The sequence below is a fragment of the Desmodus rotundus genome, chromosome 4 (genome assembly GCF_022682495.2).
Source record: "Desmodus rotundus isolate HL8 chromosome 4, HLdesRot8A.1, whole genome shotgun sequence".
In the NCBI taxonomy this organism is placed as follows: Eukaryota; Metazoa; Chordata; class Mammalia; order Chiroptera; family Phyllostomidae; genus Desmodus; species Desmodus rotundus.
Window position 1 is genome coordinate 128526963 of NC_071390.1, and position 21460 is coordinate 128548422.

Below are 21460 nucleotides of genomic sequence, written 5' to 3' on the forward strand. Positions count from 1 at the left end.
AAACTAAAGTGTTTCAATGGTAAACCACATACAACAAACATGGTAAGGAATGAGAGGTGCAGACTGTTTAAACTCTGAGGTAAAATTTGATAAGATGTTTTACATAACTTTAATGAATTGACAAACAGTTCCAGATGGCAAACATACGTAAGGGATTTAGTCAAACAATTTTTTGGCAAGAACATTATGAATTTTGTAATCAGCTGAGAGCCAATGAAATACAAAGATGAGTCTAGTTAATAATCTACAATGATGAGTTAAAGAAGTATATTAGTGCTAATTTCTCTATTCATCCTGCCTTTTTTTCTTTTTTCATCCCCACAAGGCTTTGGCACAATGAAGTGGGTCACCTTCATTTGCCTTCTCTTCCTTTTCAGCTCTGCTTACTCCAGGGGTGTGTTTCGTCGAGATGCACGTAAGAATTTTATTTTTCTATTGTTCAAATTTATTTTGTTTTCCTAGTGAAATAAAGTTGCAGTAAACCCTGAGTCTTTAAAGAAGTAATTTTCCTTTAGCATTAGTTAGTAGACTGTGATGATATTTTACATTATGAACCCTTAGGAAGTTATCTTAATATATTTCCAACATCTTAAGTGACAAAAAAGGTGAGAATTGTTTAAAAGATACTAAGAACATTATATCTTATCCAAGTTTTAATATAAAGCCATAAATATTTAATGATTTTAATGATTTTTTAAATAGTGTTATTGGTAATTAACTTTTTTGTTTAAAAGCAGAAGAAAGAGTTCACCATCACCATAAGATTTTCTGTTGTGATCAGAGCCCAGGATTTTGGAGTAAATGAATACCTAAGTCAAGTGGAGAGAAACATAAAAAATAATATCATAAACAGTTATTTTCTTTAGAATTTAAATAAATCTTTCTTTTCTCCTAGACAAAAGTGAGATTGCTCATCGGTATAATGATTTGGGAGAAGAAAACTTCAAAGGCCTGTAAGTTAAAATACTGAAGAGTGAAATTCAATGTTTCTAAAAGCATTGTTTATTATTCTGAAGTTCTTCCATTCCCCTGTCATCAGAGTCCAGACACTAGAACAGTATTGTCCACTGGAATTTTCTGCATTGGCGAAAATATTCTGTAGCAGTGCTATCCAATATGGTGGCCACTGGCTACCTGTGGTATTGAGAACTTTAAATAGAGAAAGTGCAACTGAAGATCAAAGATTTAAATTGTGGCTGATGGCTGCTGTATAGGAAAGTATAGCTCTGAAACTCTTACATAAGCTGGCTGCCGGAAAAGCCTTTAACATACGGTACCTTTTCCTGCACGGTGACTAAATTCCTTTACCTAAAATACAGATCTGTGGTTTCTTGAGAGCATCCTAATATATATTTTTTAATATAGTAAAGAATGAGAAAATGGTTTTTTAAAGGTCAATTTCATTCTATAGCCTGGTTTAAAGGAGGTATGTGTGCGGTTTTTGCTTTTTGTTTTAAATAGTCAAAGAGCCTATTTAATGCCCCTCATCTAAACAATTAGATCTACTTAGAATACATTTTCCCTGCTTGCTGTATATGTCCGCCTCTATTCACATGCACACATATATTTAAACATGGGGAAATACATACCTCTTTGCTTAGAAAACTGCATATGGCCTCAGAGAATTGCTGATGTGAATAGGCTTCCTGACTAATAGTGAGATGTGTAAAATATTATAGAACACATACTGGTCACACAATGTATTCCCTAGCACAGCCACCTACTTTATACTAAAGTTTTATTGTACTACGCTTTTCCACATCCTGTGTTCCAGTGTGCTGGCTGCCTTCTCTCAGTATCTCCAGAAGACCCCATTTGAAGACCATGTGAAATTAACAAGTGAAGTAACTGACTTTGCAAAAGCATGTGCTGCCGATGAGTCAGCTGAAAACTGTGGCAAGTCACTTGTAAGTACATTGTGACTTTGAGTGTTATTTCTTGTTATTTTAAATAATCCTTGTCATTACAATGGGGAAACATCCCATTTAGTCTTTCTCAACTATTTAAAGACCATATTTGTAAGCAACACTCACAGATGGGTAAAAATGGAGAAATTCTCGCTATGCCCACAATTTAAAGAACATTTCTTTATTGACACCACTCACAATGGTCATAGTGTATTTCAATGGAAATCTGTCACTTGTAAAAGTCTCTTTTTACAATTTAAAGTTTGCTTTGTTTTCATAGAGGCTGATAGAGATGGCAAGCTTTTTAACCTTCAGAAAGCACTCAGCTGATTTTTGTGCTAATTTTGTTACCAGGATAAAATAGTAGTCCAGGTATATAGTCCTCACTTTAGGGATACTTATATTTTTACATTCAATGAAGTATTGCAACATTCATATGTTTTAAAGGACTTTGAGCTTTTGGTATTTTTAGGTAGGTTTTCAATACAAAGAGAGGCGTGTGTTTTTCTCACCACACACTTTATATATACTCTTCTGGATGGCAAGTCTGTTTTTTATTTATCACTGAAGCTTTTCCTCATCTCATCTTATCTGTCCCTCGAGTCAGAATCAGTACTCTAACTTCACACAGTGTTGTGGCTCTAAATATAAATTTTTAAAATGCATTTTTTGAAAATTAATAAATTCTGTTTTGAGCAGCATGTTTTCCCTGGAGTTATAGTTATTTTCATACTAAAAATTAATGGGGATGAAAGAATTCATTTAATGGAATGTGCTTTGAGGCAAATATTTCTAAAACAAAAAGATCTATGTTTTAATGCAGCAACAATTGATATATAGAGAACTCTGTTACTTCTCAGTTGGACCAACTATGTGTAATTTCTTAAGAAGTAACTGTCACACTATATTAGTTACAGTGGGTAAAACAGAAGGGCAAAATGACAGCTGGACCTCTCACAAAGGAGCAGATGGAATGAGTAACTGCCCCCAACGCTTTCCTTTCTAGTGCGAGTTCGCCTGCTACTTAGAGGATTATTTCCCCTTGATGTTTATTTACCGCAATCACTGCTACTCTTTAGCCTCAGGTGGAAGTCGAAGTAACATTCATGCTTTAAAGCCATTGACTGTCATTTTGCCCTTCTGTTTTACCCACTGAGACTACTAGTGAGACAGTTACTTCTTAAGAAATTACATGTTGATGGTCCAATCAAGGGAAGCTCCCTAAACCTGATGAAAAAAAGTGGATTTTTATATGATTTCCTCACCAACATTTACCAGTACACATTTTTAACACTGTTCTTGGGTGTGAGGAAAATAAACGACTGCCCAGCAATTTAAAGCCTTTTCTCTTCCATTCAGCATACCCTTTTCGGAGAGAAATTGTGCGGGGTTGCGTCTCTCCGTGACACCTACGGCGAGATGGCCGACTGCTGTGACAAGCAAGAGGATGAGAGGAACGAGTGCTTCCTGAAGCACAAGGACGACGACCCGGGCCTCCCTGAGCTGGTGAGACCAGAGCCCGACGCGATGTGTGCTTCCTTTCAGGAGAACACACAGAAGTTTTTGGGAACGTAAGTCATCAGATTTTTATGCTTCAGAATTAAAAATTCTAAAATAGGTCAAGGCTCATTATAACCACTACTACAACAAAAAAAATTAAGACTTTGAAGCTTTTGTTCTAATGGCAATTTCCAAGGAAGTAATATTTGATACTATACAATTTTACACAATAAAAAATTTGATCAAAGATCTTTTGAAATTCATTGGAACAAGACATGATCTGCATGAAAAAAAATTGACATGTATTAAGATATTATGAAGATATATATTTATTTATTCTCAAAATAAATTTTATTTTAGTCAATAACCTTATCACCAATATTTAACTCTTTTGTATATGTGTATATGCTATATATATGCGTGTGTGTATATATATATACACACACGCATATATATGTGTTTAATTTTTTCCACTGGCTTTAAAAATGACAAAGGGAAGGTCATCACGTGCACAGTGAGTTTAACTGGTAAGTCAGATGTCTTTGGGTTTTGGAGTTTCTAGGGAAAATGTTGATATTAATTGTTCCTCTAATACTGTCTGTTACAGAAAAATGACTGTCTGTTCTTCTTTGTAAAAATTCAGATACTTATATGAAGTTGCCAGAAGACATCCTTACTTTTATGCCCCGGAACTCCTTTACTATGCTCAGCAGTATAAGGCAGTTTTGACAGAGTGCTGCCAAGCTGCTGACAAAGCTGCCTGCCTGGGACCAAAGGTACGCCCCAGCAGAAGACTCGAAGACCCAGTTCACACTCCAGGCTCCCATCTGGGATATCTTACCACTAGATTTGGGGCACCGAAGTCTCTGCTGCTAAATTTCTTTACCTGGTCAAAAAAGCCTTCCTTATCTTACCTACCTCATATAATTTTTACCCCTTTTGAAGGCCCATGACATCCTCCTTCCTCCTAACTTTTGCCAAAGTGAATCTGATAGAGGGAATCATTGTGTATATGTCTAAATATCCCTCTTCTTTTTACAGTGAAATACACTGTAGAAGCTCATTTGTAAAATTGCACAGCAAAGGGCCAGTTTTTTTATCTTTTCATGAACGTTTCTTATTGAGGAGGAAATACAAAGTGGAGGCTTTCACTGCATCTAGAAGCATGGATTTATTCATTCATCTTGTAAATATTTATTATGTTCTGCATCATCTTTTCTACAGACTTCATTGATGTGCAAGTTGGTGAAGGAGGGATTGAAATTAACTTATGCAAAATTAAGAAGTCAGCAGAGTTATATTCCCTGAGATAATAGTGTACTCTGTTCTTCTACTTTTCCCATCAGTTCCATTTTTCGTGGCAATGCCAGCGTAGGCTGTTAGCTACCAGGCTTCCCCTATGGCCAGATGGTTTTTCCTCTAACTACATAACAAAATAATTATTTGCCAATAGTGAGTACTTGGGAATTTAGGTGTATATTATATCTTTAAAACTTAATTTGTCATAGTCTAGCTGAACTTATGAGGGGTGTTTCATGTAGAATCTTTAAAAATATTTTCAAAATTATTTCTTTTTTCAGATGGATCCTTTGAGGATCAACATACTGGTCTCAGCTGCCAGACAGAGACTGAAGTGCTCCAGTCTCCAAAAATTCGGAGAGAGAGCTTTCAAAGCATGGTATTTTAAATTTAGTTTTGCACTTTATAATGATGTAAATGATGGTGGTTCTGTTGACAAAATTGTATGTTTATATGTGAGTACTTATACAGTGCCTTTACATACATCTTTCTGGTTATCTAAAAGGTAGAAACTTAATAGAAGTAAAATGGGCATAAATGACAATTTGTCATTATTTTTTCTCATATTTTTTCAAGGTAGTCAAAAATTAGAGGATATTTTCTTTTGCTATGCTAGGACAGATATTGAAACTCCTATTTATTTATAAAGAGTGTGGATCTTATTCCTTTTTTAAGTCACTTTTTATTTTTTAGTTACAGCTGACACAGAATATTACATTAGTTTCAGGCATGCACCCCAGTGATTGGACATTGTGTGGCATACGGGTCTCATACCCATCTGACGCCATGCATCGTTATTAGAGCATCATCCACTATGTTTCCCGTGCTGTATTTCTCACCCCATGACTATTCTGTTACTACCAATTTGTATTTCTTACTCCCTTCCCCTTTTTCACAGAAATCTTATTCTAATTGTCCACTATTTTTATACAGTTGCAATCAGGGTCTTTAATTTAATTTTGTCTCCCTCTGTCCCCTGCAATTATCTGAAGCTGTCTGCTTGTTCTTTTATGTTCTGATCAATAAATTCAGCCATCAAAGGTTACTTCTCATTTCCTCATAGGTCCAGCTCTGTTCTTAATTTCTTGTTTTTGCCTGGGCCTTTATTTTTATATTACCTAGCTGGTTCTAAGAATATCCTTCAATATCTGAGCTCAAACCCTCCACACTCCAGTCCCCAATCCATCACTTGCTAGTCAACAATTAATCAACACAAACAGAAGATACAATGGAAATAATACACATTTTGCAAGGTCTCTAGAAACCATCATTTGCACTATCTGCCTGTCACCTCTATCACCTACACCAAAATATCAGACAAATAAATAAAAAGAACCACAAAGTGAAACAACACACAAACAGGCTGTGACTCTGGGGGGAAGAAGTATCTTTGATCTGATTTAGGCAGCTCTGAAATGATTTGTGAAAGCATGTGGATATTAGTTAGCCTTTTACATTTCATCGTCGGGCTTAAAGACTGTGCTGGATCAACTTCGTGGGAAAAATAAACTTAATGAAAGCTCCCTAATTTTGGGAAGTTATACAATTTCTTTTCTCAGAGTCCTTCAGAAGTCAGGAAATAGGCTTTTAAATTGGTAAAAAAAAAAAAAAAAGGTAACTGGAGTTTGCATGACCCTTTCCAGTTTATAAAACGCTTTCCTATGCATTATGTGATTTAACCCCCACAACAATCCTGTGACTTAGCACGCAGTTATGACGCTGTAGGGGCTGAAGCTCGAGAGTCTAAGGAACTTGCCTAGAAGGACACTGCTAGTTCGCAATGAAGTCGGATCTGGAGGTCAGATCTGGGCTCCAAACCTGATGCTTCCCAGAGGTCACCCCTTTTAGAGTCTCTCTTTGATTTCTGATTTCATGAATTGCTGCCTTCTTTCTACCCACCGCTCACTCTCACACTGGACAATTCTGCCCTAAGGAAACATTTTACCCTAAGTTAACAATTTGGTTCAGAACCAGCACTAAAATAGGAACTAGTGAATTTTAGAAATTGTTTCCATATTTCATTTGGTCCTGAATTTTTTGTTATAAGTATTATTTCCCTAGTACTTTCACATAAAATATTGCATGTTAATAAAGTTTTGATGGGGGAATTTTCTTTTTAGGGCCGTAGCTCGCATGAGCCAGAAATTTCCCAAGGCTGAATTTACAGAGGTTAACAAGCTGGTGAATGATCTTACCAAAATTCACAAGGAATGCTGCCATGGCGACCTGCTTGAGTGTGCAGATGACAGGGTAAAGAATCCTCAGTATTCTCTTTGGTAACTTTGCTTTGGTGACATGCTTCAGTTGATATAATGAATTTGTTTAGTGTAGTTGGTGACAGCTGACAGTGAATTGAAATGGTCTTTTATGCCTAATATGCTCAATTTTTTCCCTGACTTATTGTACTTTAAAAAAAAATAAACCTGGCTATCTGACTCACTAAATGATCTGATAAACATATTCACTAATTTGTAATTCCTGTGAGTCATATTCTGGGAACAGAGGCTTGAAGTGAAGTAGGACAGGTGCAAAGGTAGTTTTCTCAGAAGATTTTTTGGGAAGATGGGTGGAGTGGGAGAAGAGCTGAAAAGACCTTTGGAAATTATGTAATTTTTTCTATATGTTCTCCCTCAATATACAAATATTTAGCAAGACATGTTTTCCCCCTGAAACTTAAATATATGACCAATACTAGAATCTTAACCTCTTAGGACACTTTCTGGAAAATCTAAGGCAGATATTTGACATGTGTAAGTAGGTCTGTGAGCACAACCTTGACTAATCCTTCAAAAATCTCTCATGCTCTATTTAGTTATTTGATTTCAAAATGTCTGCAGTTAATGGTGGGGAATGTTTTGAAAAAACAATACTGGGTTTTTAAAAATATGCAGTATGCAGTATATATATTTACTTTTCAATTACAGTTACATCCAATATTATTCTGTATTAGCTTCAGATGTACAGCATAGTGGTTAGAAAATCATGTACTTTACAATACAGAGTGACCACCCATGTTTCAAGCACCCATCTCTGTGATTATTCTGTAACAAAAATTTGTACCTCTTAATCCTTTTATCTTTTTCACCTAGTATTTACCCTTTAATACTAGATTTTAATTACAAAACTAAAATGCCTTAAAGGCAGAAATATAAAGTTAATAAATAACTGATATGGGTCCCTATTACTGAGTAGATTTTAATCAAATGGAAATGTTTTAGTAGGTTCTATCTGAGTCTCCAGGTTTAGGTGCACAGACAGAAAACGTTCACAGAAGGCAGGTTGGTATGTATATGGCTTTAGAATGTAACGAGACGTGCTCGGCCAACATAACAAAATATAATAAAAGTCTGTAGAGAAAGTATACTGATGACAGTTTACGTTGAGTAATTTTCATCAACTTGCTGATAGGCGGATCTTGCCAAGTACATGTGTGAGAATCAAGATGCAATCTCCTCTAAAGTGAAAGGATGCTGTGATAAGCCTCTGCTGGAAAAATCCCACTGCCTTGCCGAGTTGGAAAATGATGACTTGCCTGATGACCTGACCCCACTAGCTGCTACTTTTGCTGAAGATAAGGATGTTTGCACAAACTATAAGGAGGCAAAAGATCCCTTCCTGGGCATGTAAGTGGATAAGGAATTATCCTGTCATAGCTTTTATATGGTCTGAGGATTTAGGAAACAATTCTAGACTTTTCTTTGGAGTTGTTACAATTGTTGCCTGCAATGCTTAGTTACCCGTTCCTCTTTGAGCCTTTTAAATTTTTTGCAAAAATTTAATTAGTTTTAAAAAATTGTCACAATAATAACTGCTCATAGCAAAAACTCAATCAATAAAGAAGAGTATAAAAGTAATAAGTCAAAGTTTCTGTCATCTACCCCTCCATTCCTTACTCCTTAGGGCTATTTCTGGAAATACCTCTACAAACATTTTTGTGTATACATAAATTATATACTTATTATTCATTTATTTATTCAGAGTATTTCTAGAACTTACCATGATACATACATATGAATATATATAATACATCTTTATGTCTCTGTATCTATCTATCTATCTATCCAGCTATCAGTCATCTAACCTACCCATCTGTCTGATGGCAGCAAAGACGGATAAAGAGAAGTATGGAGTCTGCTGCCAGGTGCTTTATATTTGTTTGCAAAGGCCAGATGTCCAGTACCATGGCAAGGCAATATACATTATATGACAAGATAAATGATCAAATATAGTCAGTGGTGATAAACTTTGAATTTTTATTGTTGGAGCATAATAACATTATGTGCACCAAAAAAATTTTTTATAAAATTATGTACCCTTCAAGATTTCATTCATACAGAGGAAAAAGAAAAATTTATAAATATCTATCTATCTATCTGAAACTTTTTGATATGTAGTCCAAATCCAACAAAGTATACATAATAACAGATGTCATTTATCAAACATTAATATGTGTCAGTGTGTGGTATGCATAAATTTTGTCATGTATTTCTCACAACACTCCCTACGAGATAACCTGTTGTTACCTCCATTCTAAAGAGGAGCAAACTGGAGTTCCGATAGTTTTAGTAAATTGCCTAAGGTGAAATAAGTGTCAGAGCAATGAAAGTAGCTTTAACTCTGATCCCCAGACCCTTGGCCACCAAGCTTTACCGCGTGGGGTTTAGTCAAACTGAGACCTTCGGGATATGAGTTATTCTTATGATTAGTTATATGATTTTTCTTGCTTATTAGCTCAGCTAAGTCTATTTTACTTTCATCTTAATTAGGTTTTTGTATGAATATTCAAGAAGACATCCTGAATATTCTGTTTCATTGTTGCTGAGACTTGCCAAGAAATACGAAGCTACACTGGAAAAGTGCTGTGCCACCGCGGACGCTCACGCGTGCTATTCCAAAGTGGTAGGTTTCTCAAAGGAAAAAACATGCAGCTCTTTGACTGGTGATTCCAATAATAAGGAAGAAAAGTAATGCCAGAATGCAAAATGTTATATAGTAAAATTGAGACATTCTCTTCAGATGGTCTCAATCTTTTGCTCTTAAAAATTTTAGTGACTCTTTGGCTGGTGTGGCTCAGTGGACCGACCACAGGCCTGCAAGCCAAAAGGTCACTGGTTTGATTTCCGATCAGGGCACATGGCTGGGTTGCAAGCCAGGTTCTTAGTCAGGGGCGTGGGAGAGGCAACTGATAGATGCCTCCCTTGCACATTGATGGTTCTCTACCTTTCTTTCTCCCTCCTTTGCCCTCTCTCTAAAAGTAAATAAATAAAATCTGAAAAAAATATTTAAAAAATTTTTAGGGAAAAAATAACCTTAATAGAATAGCTAATAAAACCTAGAATAGTCTGGGGAAAAAAAGGATCTGAAGAGAGAGCAGTGTCAAGATTTTACAAAATCTTGACCCTGCCTTTTCTGTTTTTATACTCTTGAACAAAATAAGATAAAGTAAATTTAAGTATGTATTAGAAGTGATATGACTTAGATATAAAGTTAACCTAATTTCAAGATTTATCAATTATTAAGAATTAGTATCTTAAAAGGAAGGTTGCAGAATCTATTCATTTAGAATGTTTTCAAAAAATTTTCAGATTGGCTTTACAAGAAAAAAAGTAAGAAGAAATCTGTTCTGGAGGATTTTTAGCATATTTAGCTATGCTACAATGGGATTTTTAGCATGTTTAAGCTACTTAGCACTATAACTGATATGGTGGTTTCCAAACTTTAGAATCATAGGGAGGTGATGTTTTCCCTCTACCAAGAACCTGCTATATGCCAGGCACTCTACTGGTTCTCATAACCAAGGTACAATCTCTTCTTTCAGAGAGCTCAGGATCCAACTGGAGAGATGGACTAATAATAACAGTGACTCTAATCATAGCTGTATTTTATTGAACTTCTACTATGTTCCCGGCAGTTTTAATTTAATTAGCTCAGGTTGTTTTTACAGAGGAATTCTCTGAGATAAACACCATTCTCTGAGGTTTCTAAAACTTGGCGATTGGAAGTAACATTCACAACTAGAAAATGAACCAGATGACCTGGCTCAAATACCAGCTGTGCTCTCCAGAACCTGAGTATTCTTAATCACTTATACCATACACTTTGGATGTACTCTAGTAGACTTGTCATCAAAGATCTATTTACATTGCTTTGGGCAGAAAGGAAGAAGGATCTTATTCTGCCTAGAGGGGTAAAAAACAGCCTGCATCTTGTTCTTAGGTGGAATCCTGTAAATACAATTCTTTTATCTTTTAGTTTGATGAATTTAACCCTCTTGTGGAAGAGCCAAAGGAGTTAGTCAAAAAGAATTGTGAACTTTTCGAAAAAGTTGGAGAGTACGGCTTCCAAAATGAGTATGTATTTTGTTTTTGACTAATTTTTTCTGATCAATTTGTAATTTTTTTAAGATGTAACATATGAAGGGGGACCCAAGAAAACCAGAATTTATAAAAGATTGTGTATTTATTCTCACATGTTTAAACTTTAGTCACTTTCAAAATACTCTTTATTTGATGCAATATACCTATCAAGACATTTTTCCACTGCTCAGAACAGTTTTTGAACTCATTGGTTTTGATGCCTTTTAGTGCTTCTGCCATTTTTCCCCTCACCTATTCTATATTGGCAAAGCCTTTCTCTTTAAGGACTTTTTTCATCCAGGGAAACAAAAAATGTTGCTTTGAATGAGACTGGCTGAATAGGGTAGGTGGGGCATGGGGGTCATGATGTTTTTGGTCAAAAAGTGCTGAGCCCTCAGCATGGTGTGGGCAGGTGTGGTTGTAAATCACCCATCAGGAAATGGGTAAACACGTTCAAGACTTTTCAGTAAAAAAAATTTACTGAAGTTGAATGCAGCCTCTCAAAACACCACCAGCTAGTACACTGATACAGATGGGTTTCTGGAACACCCACCTATCAGGAGAAACTTATACTCCAAGGGGCCTGCCCTCCTGAAGATAAGTACAGTCTTTCTTTTGGTTCCCCCTTGTAGATAGCACCTGCCACAGAACTTTCAATCATGAAAATACAGTATATATTTCTAATCCCTCTCCCTCAAGAAAGACTGGAGAAGAAGAGAGAAAATAGTTGATGGGATGTAGAGACCTATATTTGAATGTAGTTTAAAAATTAGACTCTTGAGCCTGGGAAGGAAAATACCAAACCTTGGGATACAGGAACTGAGGATGACCTTTGAAGGTTAAGGAATACTTACTTTATGGACAAACTAAAGACACCAACACTTTACAGAATGGAAAATAGTTGGACTTGAATAGGAGTGACTGAAGAAGGGTTGTAATATACGTTGACAGACTGATGTCCTAATCTAATACAGCCTACCTGTGGAGGCAAAAACAAGAAGGGGCACACCATTCAGTAGATATTTATTGTGCAACTTACACATGTCAGCACTCTTCTACCTGTGGGTGCTGGGGATAACAATAATGAACGAGTCTCCTCTCTTGAGTAGATTACAGTTATACATTGACTTTCCATGGTGATTGGAATTCTTAATAAATGATTGTTCCATGCTAGATACAATGTTTGGCTGACTGCATACTTTATTTCTTTTAAGTTAATCCTTGCACCTTCCCTAGTGAGTCAGGTATATTTCTTCCTATTTTATAGCTGAGAAAATTCATCCCTATCTTCTAAAGTTAGCACAGTGCTGATGTACAGGGTGGGAAAAATTAGGGTTACAGTTGTGAGTACATGAAACATAGAGTTAATAAAGCTATCATAATAATCATGACCTGTATGTCTTTTTCCATATGAACAACTGTAAACCTACTTCTGCCCACGCCTGCATATTAAACTGAGCCGGCTTTATTGAAAGAAACAATTAATAAATATATTAATGTCACTGAATTATACTAAGTCACTTTCTTAAGATTACTCAGCCCTGGTAGAATTTAAATTTAGGCTTAATAGTTGCTTAGGACAATGCCTTCGCCCATGCTACCCCATCAACATGGAGGTGGAGATAATTTTATGAACAGAAAAACATTTTAATTGACTTTGTCTAAGTATTCTCTGCTTCACCTACTATGTTAGAAGAAAGTAGTTTTTTGCCTTGCTGAAAATACATGGATTATTTTGTTATAGGCTCATAATTCGTTATACCAAGAGAGCACCCCAAGTGTCAACTCCAACTCTTGTGGATGTCTCAAGAAAATTAGGAAGAGTGGGCACCAGGTGTTGTAAGCTTCCTGAAGCACAAAGAATGGGTTGTGCCGAGGACTATGTGAGTCTTTTAAAATATAATAAGCCAATAGTGATGCATTTTTACCTTTGGATATTTACAGGCTAATTTTTAGAAGCAGGGGTGAAACAACGTGTGTGGGGGGAGTAGGGGGGGCGGGTAGTAGCAGCCAGGACTTGTTCACCTATATTATCCTGAGTAGCAGAATGAGGATTTAGATAAGATCCCAAAGATGATAAATTGTTTTAGAAAAAATCAATGAATTTTTAATGTTTCATCTTGACATTTAAACATTTTTTAGTTTTGCTGGGGGTGGGGGGAGGTCTTTCGCTTAATGTATCATATAAAACTGCTTTATCTCCACTCCAATACATACCTTAGGATTCACCTCAAATTGTTTTAATAAATTATTTTCTCAAATAAATTATTCTTAAAATGTAGGCATATCTAAAAGAGAAAATGCTTTTAAACATCTGTTATTATTTGTAGTTGTAAATTAAATCAACCTTAGATTCATTTGTGCTAGGTCAAATACAATACTGCCTTTGGTCCACTGAAAAGTAGGAGTTTATGGTAAACTTTCCCCCCATATTTATTTATTTTACTGTTGACACTATTACATTATGCTTCTTTTGAATTTCTGCCCTACTCCCTATTCTTCAGTTGTCCGTGGTGCTGAACAGGTTATGTGTGCTGCATGAGAAGGCGCCAGTGAGCGAAAGGGTTACCAAATGCTGCACAGAATCATTGGTGGACAGACGGCCATGCTTTTCTGGTCTGGATGTGGATGAAACCTATGTTCCCAAAGAATTTAATGCTGAAACATTCACCTTCCATGCAGATGTATGCACACTTCCTGAGGCTGAGCAACAAATCAAGAAACAAACGTGAGGAGTATTTCACTACTGCATGTGTTTGTAATCTCAACAGTCTGAGAAATGTAAATTAATTGGATAACCTTCCCTAAAGTACTTATTATATTTAAAAAAGAATATTTAATATTGGCCTTAAGTTGACAAAAGTGTCAAAAAATGGATAGGTTTTTCTTTTCTTATCAAAATGAATGAACAAACAACAATGAAACTATGTTATAATCTTGCCTAGAAATCATTCAGAATAATCTTGTGGATAAAGGCTTCAGGAGAGTAATATCTTAGTGCAGGTTCAGTAGAAAAAGCTGAAGAGTTAACTGATTCATTTGTACAGATAGAGAATCAGTTAGTAAAAATCTTAAAATAACTTTCTATTTTAAGTTTCTTCTATGGAAACCCACAGGCAAGGCAAATCTCCAAGGTGTAACTAATGAGAATGGAATTTGGGATAAAAAAACCTCTAGAAATGCAAGTTCTGAGGCTGGACTCCCTACTGCAGTCACAGAGGGGTAGAAATGTAACATAAGGTTGCTCTCGTCTCTGGTGGGTTCTGATAGTGGCCATACACTTAGGAGTAATATTGCAAAACTTATTGCCCTCACATATCTTTCTCTAGCACTTGCACGTGTGCAGATGTTAATGAAACAGAGCCATCAGCTCCCATGAGTTTGGGTGGTCTTCTTTCCTATGGCCTCCCCTATTCACTTTGAATGGGTCAAATTCCAAAGAATAAATATAAATATACTCAGATTAGAAACTTTTATTTTTTTAAAGATTTTATTTGTTTATTTTTAGAGAGATGAGAAGGGAGGGAGAAAGAGAGGGAAAGAAACATCAATGTGTGGATGCCTTTCGTTCACCCCCTACTGGGGACCTGGCCCACACCCCAGGCATGTGCCCTGATGGGAATCGAACTGTTAACCCTTTGGGTTGCAGGGTGGCATTCAATCCACTGAGCCACACCAGCCAGGGTGGATTAGAAACTTTTTAATGGAGTCCAGGATAATTAAGTTTTAAGGATCATTAAAAATTATTCTATAATTTTTATAGCTCTTGCTATAGACTTCAATATGGCATAACTTTCAACATCTGAATAATTTATAAGTGCAATGACATAATCTTTTCTAAAGACTTAACTGAAAAGAGATTTATTGATTTTTTGAGATTTATTGACACTACGGACATTGAGCTATATATGTTTAGGATTTTATTTGCTCCTTCCACCAACCCTCTGAAGATAGATTTTATTCTCCTCATTAAGCAAATGAGAATATTGAAGAAGTGTATAGAGGTAAGCCTTGGCTTCAAGCTCAGAGTTTCCCAATTCTAAGACTTGTGATTTCAAACAGCAGCACTACTGTCTTTACCATCTCCATTGTTCTGTATGTGAGTAACCCTTTCCTGTTTTGTTTTTACTTAAATGCAGTGCACTTGCTGAGCTGTTGAAACACAAGCCCAAAGCCACCGAGGAAAAACTGACAACTGTTTTGGGGAATTTCTCAGCTTTTATACAGAAGTGCTGTGCAGCAGCTGACAAAGAGGCCTGCTTCTCTGAGGAGGTGCTGGAGTCATCCTCATTTTAACGCACCCAACTTCCTTTGTCTTTGTGTTTGGTCAGGCTAGGGATTAGGGGTTTCTGTATCTGAAGGACACCTCGTATGTACGTGAGGGACAGGAATCTTACTCTATATACAGTTGTCTGGAAAATGATTTAAATTATCTCTTGTTTTCTATCTCCTTCTACACTAGAGCTTATTATTAAATGTTTGTAATATTTGTTCTTTTTCCAAAGTTGGGAGGCTTATGAATACAGATAGAAATATTCAGAAGTTCTGAGATCTTTTGGTAGAGACGTCATGAAACCAAAACATTAATTTATGTAAACATATTTTTAAAGGTGCTGGTTTGTGATTTGGTTGAATCTGAGTGCTTGACTTGACAAGTTAGTGGGGAAGTTTACATTGAAATTCCTGAGTCATTTAATATTTTTCCCTATGACTTAACAGTAATGTTTTTATTCCTTTGGGGCAATGGGTGTCAGTAAGTTTCCTTTTAGAGATTTTAGTGCTAAGCTGGAATTACAGCATGCGAAGTATAGAAAATTACTTTGTAATAATCAATGCTGTATAAATGTTCATTTTTATCTTAATAATGATGCTAATACTTCCCCTAAATCTGTCATTTCTTTGTATTCAGGGACCAAAACTTGTTGCTTCAAGTCAAACTGAGTTAGCCTGAAGGCAGCACAATCCCAAGCACCTCAGGTAACTACACTCTAGATTTTCATTAAAAAAATAATCATAATAGTTAATATTAAAATAACAAACATCAACTAACCATTTGCTGATAGCCATACGGACTATTGCCAATCACTGTTTTAAGCTCCTTGTATATATAAAATTATTTAATTCTCAAAATACTTGCCTGAGTTGAGTTCCATTACTATTTCCATATTTCAGATGAGAAAGTGAAAGCAAAGATCAAAGCATAGGCTAAGTAGTTTACCCAAGGATCATGCAGCTGGTGAGAGGTGGAGCCACAACTCAATATTCTCGTGTTCTGACCTAATGTGATGCAGTAGACAGAGCCATTCAACTAAGCAATGGTTCAACAGTGGATAACTGCAAGTGTTAGGTTGGACAACATGCATTTTTGTAGGTTAAATGAAAAGTTGAATGACGATGATTTCACAAAGCTCAACCCAATAGCTCAATAACAAATTCATGTCATTGGAGAATATGATAGATTTACTTTATGTGAACTATACTTAATAGTGAGTAATATACTACTAAGTTGCCAGTGTGTCAACATGCTAAGTTTTTATAGATATTCTCTTCTTAGGACAAAAAAGCCCACTTTAAAATTTTAGATCTTTGACCACAAACAGATTTTATCCACTTTGGTTATAATATTTTGGGGAGAATTTTTTTTAAAAGGATGAACTTTCTTTTTAAAAACAAGTTGTTCAACTATATTTTAGTATGAAATTTCCAAACTGACCATGATGCTCATTCCACTGCTAGACTTGAACTTATTCTTTGCCCTCGTGGTCATACCCACCCGTGGGGCATCCAGGCAAAGAAGCAACTTTGTATGTCTGCAGATTTGATAGTTTCCAACTAGTTTTAGTCCTAACTGCGCAGATTTTCTTCTTAGAGGTCTAACTTGGAGAAGACCCCTTGTTCTATTTTCACTGGTGAAAATTGCAAATTGCAGAAAGACAGTCTAAGCAATTTGATATTCATTTAAATAGATTTGAAAACTCATCCCACTTTAGAAATAGTACTCATATTTGTCCTTTTGTTTTACAGATTACCCTGGACGAAGGGGAATGAAGACTCACAGCTTATTCACCTGGTTTTCTTCTTGTTTGGTGTAAAACCAACAACCTATCTAAAAAACATAAATTTCTTTAAATATTTCACCTCCTTTCTGTGTGCTGAAATTAATTAAAAATTTAGAATTCTAATGTTATGGCTCAGGACTATTATTTTTCAAAGAATAGTTGCCATCCTGAAAATTTCATCGGTTCTATGGAAGTCCTGCTGTTCTCTCTTTCCCCATTTCAGTAGAGGACTTCTAGTTCCTAACGGACTAATTAATTAAAAGAAACATTAGTACTCCTCTGAGTGGTTGATTATAAACATTTAAAGTAATTTTTAACATTATGATAATTCTGAATAGAAGAATAAAGACTGCAGTATAGGTAGAATATACAAAACATGCCTTTTCCTTAGTACCAGAACTCTCTAAGAAATGTGAGGGGTGAAGAAGATAAAGATGATGATAAGGATAGTCAACTGAGTGGGAAAGAGCACTGACCCTAGAAGAAATTCAACAGTAGGACGACAATACACAAAGAGTATACAAAATTTAATGGTTTTGGAGAAGCATTAGTGGGAGAGGGAGTCAGGAGATCTGGACAAAGTGCAGTAGGGCATGAGTGAGGCACTGAATTGAGGACGTACAAGAGTTGGAGAGTAAAATTTTCTTGTAAAAACTGAGATATTATACTCACTATTGGGCCTCTTTTCCCTGGTCCCAGAGGTAGCCACTGACATCAGATCATTGTCTAGGAATTTACCTACTTAAAAGTCATTTATAGCCTTGTTAATGTGTATACTTTTTATTTTTGTAGAATTGATTTCATACTGTACATGCCATTTCACAACTTATTTTGTCCTTACTAATAATAATGCCTTATAGTTTTAAGTATGATGCTTGCAAAAGATTTTGATACCAAGTTTAAAAAAAAAGGCTCCTTTTGCATCTGAAATGTTTTGTTCCACACTCTCCCCCATCTGCACACAACCCCCACTGTGGCTGGCCTCAAGTTGACCGTATCAGATACATTTCCACATTGGCTGCAGTTATCACAAAGGTCAAAGAGAGCCTGGGAGGGGAGAAATGGAGATGGAATGGTCTGTTGAGGGTCTCAGAGGCAGACCTAGGAAATTGTGAGTAAGGAGTTTCCACGTAACTGGACCTCCACTGGACTAGGTCTGAGCACACCTACCAGGAAAGCTTTGCAGTCCAGGCACTGAAGGGGAATTAAAACATTTGGAGAAAGATGTTCCAAAATGTGAGACTCCTGGAGCAGGATGAACCAGATTCCCAAAGTTGCCCAAACAGTTGAGCCTAAGAGTGATCCAGGAGCCCAATGCCCTGGCTGGTTCTGAGACAGTGGCCTGGAAAGTGCATAGTTCTGGCTGGCTGACTCTCACTGTATGTCTTTCACCACACAGCACAGGGGACTGGGCCACTGTAAGGGTGCAGACACACTGGGGTGTGTGTGTGTGTGCCTATATGTGAAGCGGTCTTCTCATTTTCTACCGACAGGTACAGGATAGTCACATGACTTATCACCAGGGATGTTAAGATTGAGCAGTTGGTTAAGGTAGTATTTGCCAGTTTTCTCCACTGTATGGTTATTATTTTGCCCTTTCTCTATCTGGTTTTAAAAGCAAGTCACTAAATCTAGCTCACCCTCAAAGGGAGTGAGGGAGGGGATAAAGCTCCTGGAAGGATGAGTAGTATCAATATATATATTCAGAATTCTTTTGTAAAAAAGGTTTGCCACTTCATTTATTTATCCAATTATTTAAACCACTATGAACTCATGTATACTTACTTTATACTTGGGGTTATAATTCAATGCTATATTATTGACTCTGTGACTTAAATTATTCCACCTTTGGCTTCTATAGGTTCTTAAGTTGGCTCCTTGTGTCCCTTGGACATGCCCCTAAACTTTGTTTTTTGAACACATCTTAAGTTTCTGGCATACAAAATTCTTCAGGTCCATCTTGTACTTTTCCTTCCTTTAGTCCTGGAAATTACCACTTCTTCAAGAGTTCCGGTTCTGTTTACTACAGAGTGGTATTAGAAACAAAGTTCCGAGCACTGGGTGTGCTCATTGCTACTGGGATATCAGCGCTTCTAGATTGTTTCAGGGAACAGAGCTAAAAATGTAGGTTGGTATGCCATCCCATGTACATATACATCACTGTAATCATGTCTGTATCTATTTATCTGCCTACCCATATGGCTACATATGAGCTCATCCTGATGTCTCTGCCTCTGCTCCAGAACCAGAGTTTACTCATCTTCCCTCCTTGTTTACTTGTAACTTCCCTCTCTGAAAGTGAAAAATTGGGCTACCACTCTCTACCATCCATTTACATATTGTTCGACCTCCAGATACCTGTGAAGGAGTATCAGAATTATTGACCCATACCTCCAAGAGAAATAAATTTACAACTAGAATATAGTGTTTATGTACAGTTCCTTTTGTCTTTAAAAATTATTTTCCAACATCAGTGAAAACATCATTTTCCAAAGTTACTTGAGTCAGATCCATTTTTCTCCTCCTCCTTCAGTGAGATTCTGACTGGTGCGTTTTGGGTGACTCACTCACATTAGGCACAATGTGAGTTTGCGGTCTGGGCCGTTGATGGAACTTTGGGATGATCTGCATGTGTGGGCAGCTCTTTCCTGTCTGTGTTCCAATGGGGCAGCCTCTGTCGACAACACACAAAGGTGGCTCCCTGCCCGTGGCAACCAGGGCAGGTGCTCCAATTTCTTCACAAACTTCACATCAATCATGATGCAGTCTTCAGGGGTGGACAAGTTCATCTTTTTTGAGGGCTCTGTAATGCCCCTGAGCCCTTCCAGCTGATGTCCTCCATGGCCCCTGTCATATTGTGCTCCCCTGGGTTCATCTGGAGCCCTGCCAAGCATGCCTCTCAAGAATGGGATCACTCTGCTGCTTCACCACAGGCCCCTCAGCTGTCCTTCCCTGTTGGTTGCTATGTGTGGAAGTCCAGGATGTAGTTAACGTTGACAGAGATCACATTCTATAAATGCAGTGATTGTGGTCTGAGAGTTCAGTAAAAACAGTGTTGAAAGATGGGTTTATGCTGAGAAAGGCATGGTAGTAAATTTCAGATGACCAGAGACTTGCATTTGTGGTTGTCATCAATGCAATGGATAATATAAGGGAGTCATTGGGAGCTAGAATTCACGGTAACATGACAGAGAATGCATCATCACGAATAACTATAAAACCAGTATTAAATTAAATACATGACAATAAAGAACTATCAAGACAAGACAGTTTATTTGTTGCAATATAGTCTGTAAGGAGTCATTGTATCATCAGTAATAATAGCATTGCTACCTTTTTCTTGAGTTAGCACATATAAAATCAACGAGGAATGAGATGCACTTGACAATAAAGAAGACAGTACAACAAAGAAATGGTACCTGAACCTGAATGGGAAGATATGGTGCTTGGACATTAGGGAGAATTTTCTTGTGCACAGACTGGACAATAAACAAGTATGTAATTGTTTTTATTCATTATTCAAAATCTTAATTGATAAATTAGTATACTTTATCACCCTGGCCCATGCTGGTGTTTCATAAATCCAGCGGACATCATTAATGTAGAATAAAATGGGAAGGGTGCTCTCTGGACTTAAGCAATAAGAGCTCAGTTGTTTTTATTATTCTTGTTAACAATTTTCAGCATTTGGTTTATGAAGGAGCAGCTGAGAATATGATAAGACTCCTGTTTTATAACAGATGTGTTGAATATGTAGAAATTTCACAAGACCACATCATTTCTACCCTTCCCTTCTCACATAACAGTTTTCTTTGCTCCTTTTCATCACTTTAAAAACTGGCTCATTGTCTTTCCGATCTCTTTTTTCAAACTCCCTTCCACACTCTAATCTAAACACACTGTGCTTTTTCATATATACTTTTCCTTCCACCGGGGATATCTTTCTTTCTCTTCTTTATCTGCTTAATCCAATGCAAAGGTCACCTTTGAGGAAACGTTCCTTTATAGAGTCAGCCACTTCCTTCTCTGAAGTCCCTTCTGCCCTTGAACTTTACTTATTACAGCTTTCACATTTTATTCTAATCATAGTAGATTTTATGTACATTTTAGTCTGTAAAGTCTGAATTCTAAACCTGGAGTTTGAGCACACATAGCTCTGACTCTGGAGAGCAGGCTCATTTAATGGTTCATTGATGTATCTTTTGCTTCAACGAGACTGCATTTCTCAGCAGAGTGTAGCGTGAGTTAGAAGTCCGTGTGTGCCCCTTGGTACTTAGCATAACCTGGGACGTAACAAAACTTGGATGAATACAGTGATTTACACTGTGGTCTATAAACA

At 36.7% G+C, this 21460-nt stretch overlaps 1 protein-coding gene across 1 annotated transcript; it reads left to right on the top strand.

The window, feature by feature from the left end:
- The first annotated feature begins 296 nt into the window (after positions 1-296).
- ALB (albumin) lies at positions 297-17244 on the top strand. The gene is made up of 15 exons (XM_024577358.3): positions 297-415; positions 896-953; positions 1775-1907; positions 3267-3478; positions 4051-4183; positions 4988-5085; positions 6827-6956; positions 8115-8329; positions 9473-9605; positions 10959-11056; positions 12807-12945; positions 13567-13790; positions 15202-15334; positions 15972-16039; positions 17087-17244. The coding sequence occupies exons 1-14, from the start codon at positions 337-339 to the stop codon at positions 16011-16013; spliced, it is 1827 nt and encodes a 608-aa protein (XP_024433126.1). The 5' UTR covers positions 297-336; the 3' UTR covers positions 16014-16039; positions 17087-17244.
- The last annotated feature ends 4216 nt before the right edge of the window (positions 17245-21460 follow it).

Bases quoted from the DNA above. Each gene is read 5' to 3' on its own strand.
- ALB (XM_024577358.3), top strand. From the start codon at position 337: ATGAAGTGGGTCACCTTCATTTGCCTTCTCTTCCTTTTCAGCTCTGCT. The intron at 12,946-13,566 runs GTGAGTCTTTTA...CCTATTCTTCAG, and splicing joins TGGGTTGTGCCGAGGACTAT to TTGTCCGTGGTGCTGAACAG. The intron at 13,791-15,201 runs GTGAGGAGTATT...ACTTAAATGCAG, and splicing joins CAACAAATCAAGAAACAAAC to TGCACTTGCTGAGCTGTTGA.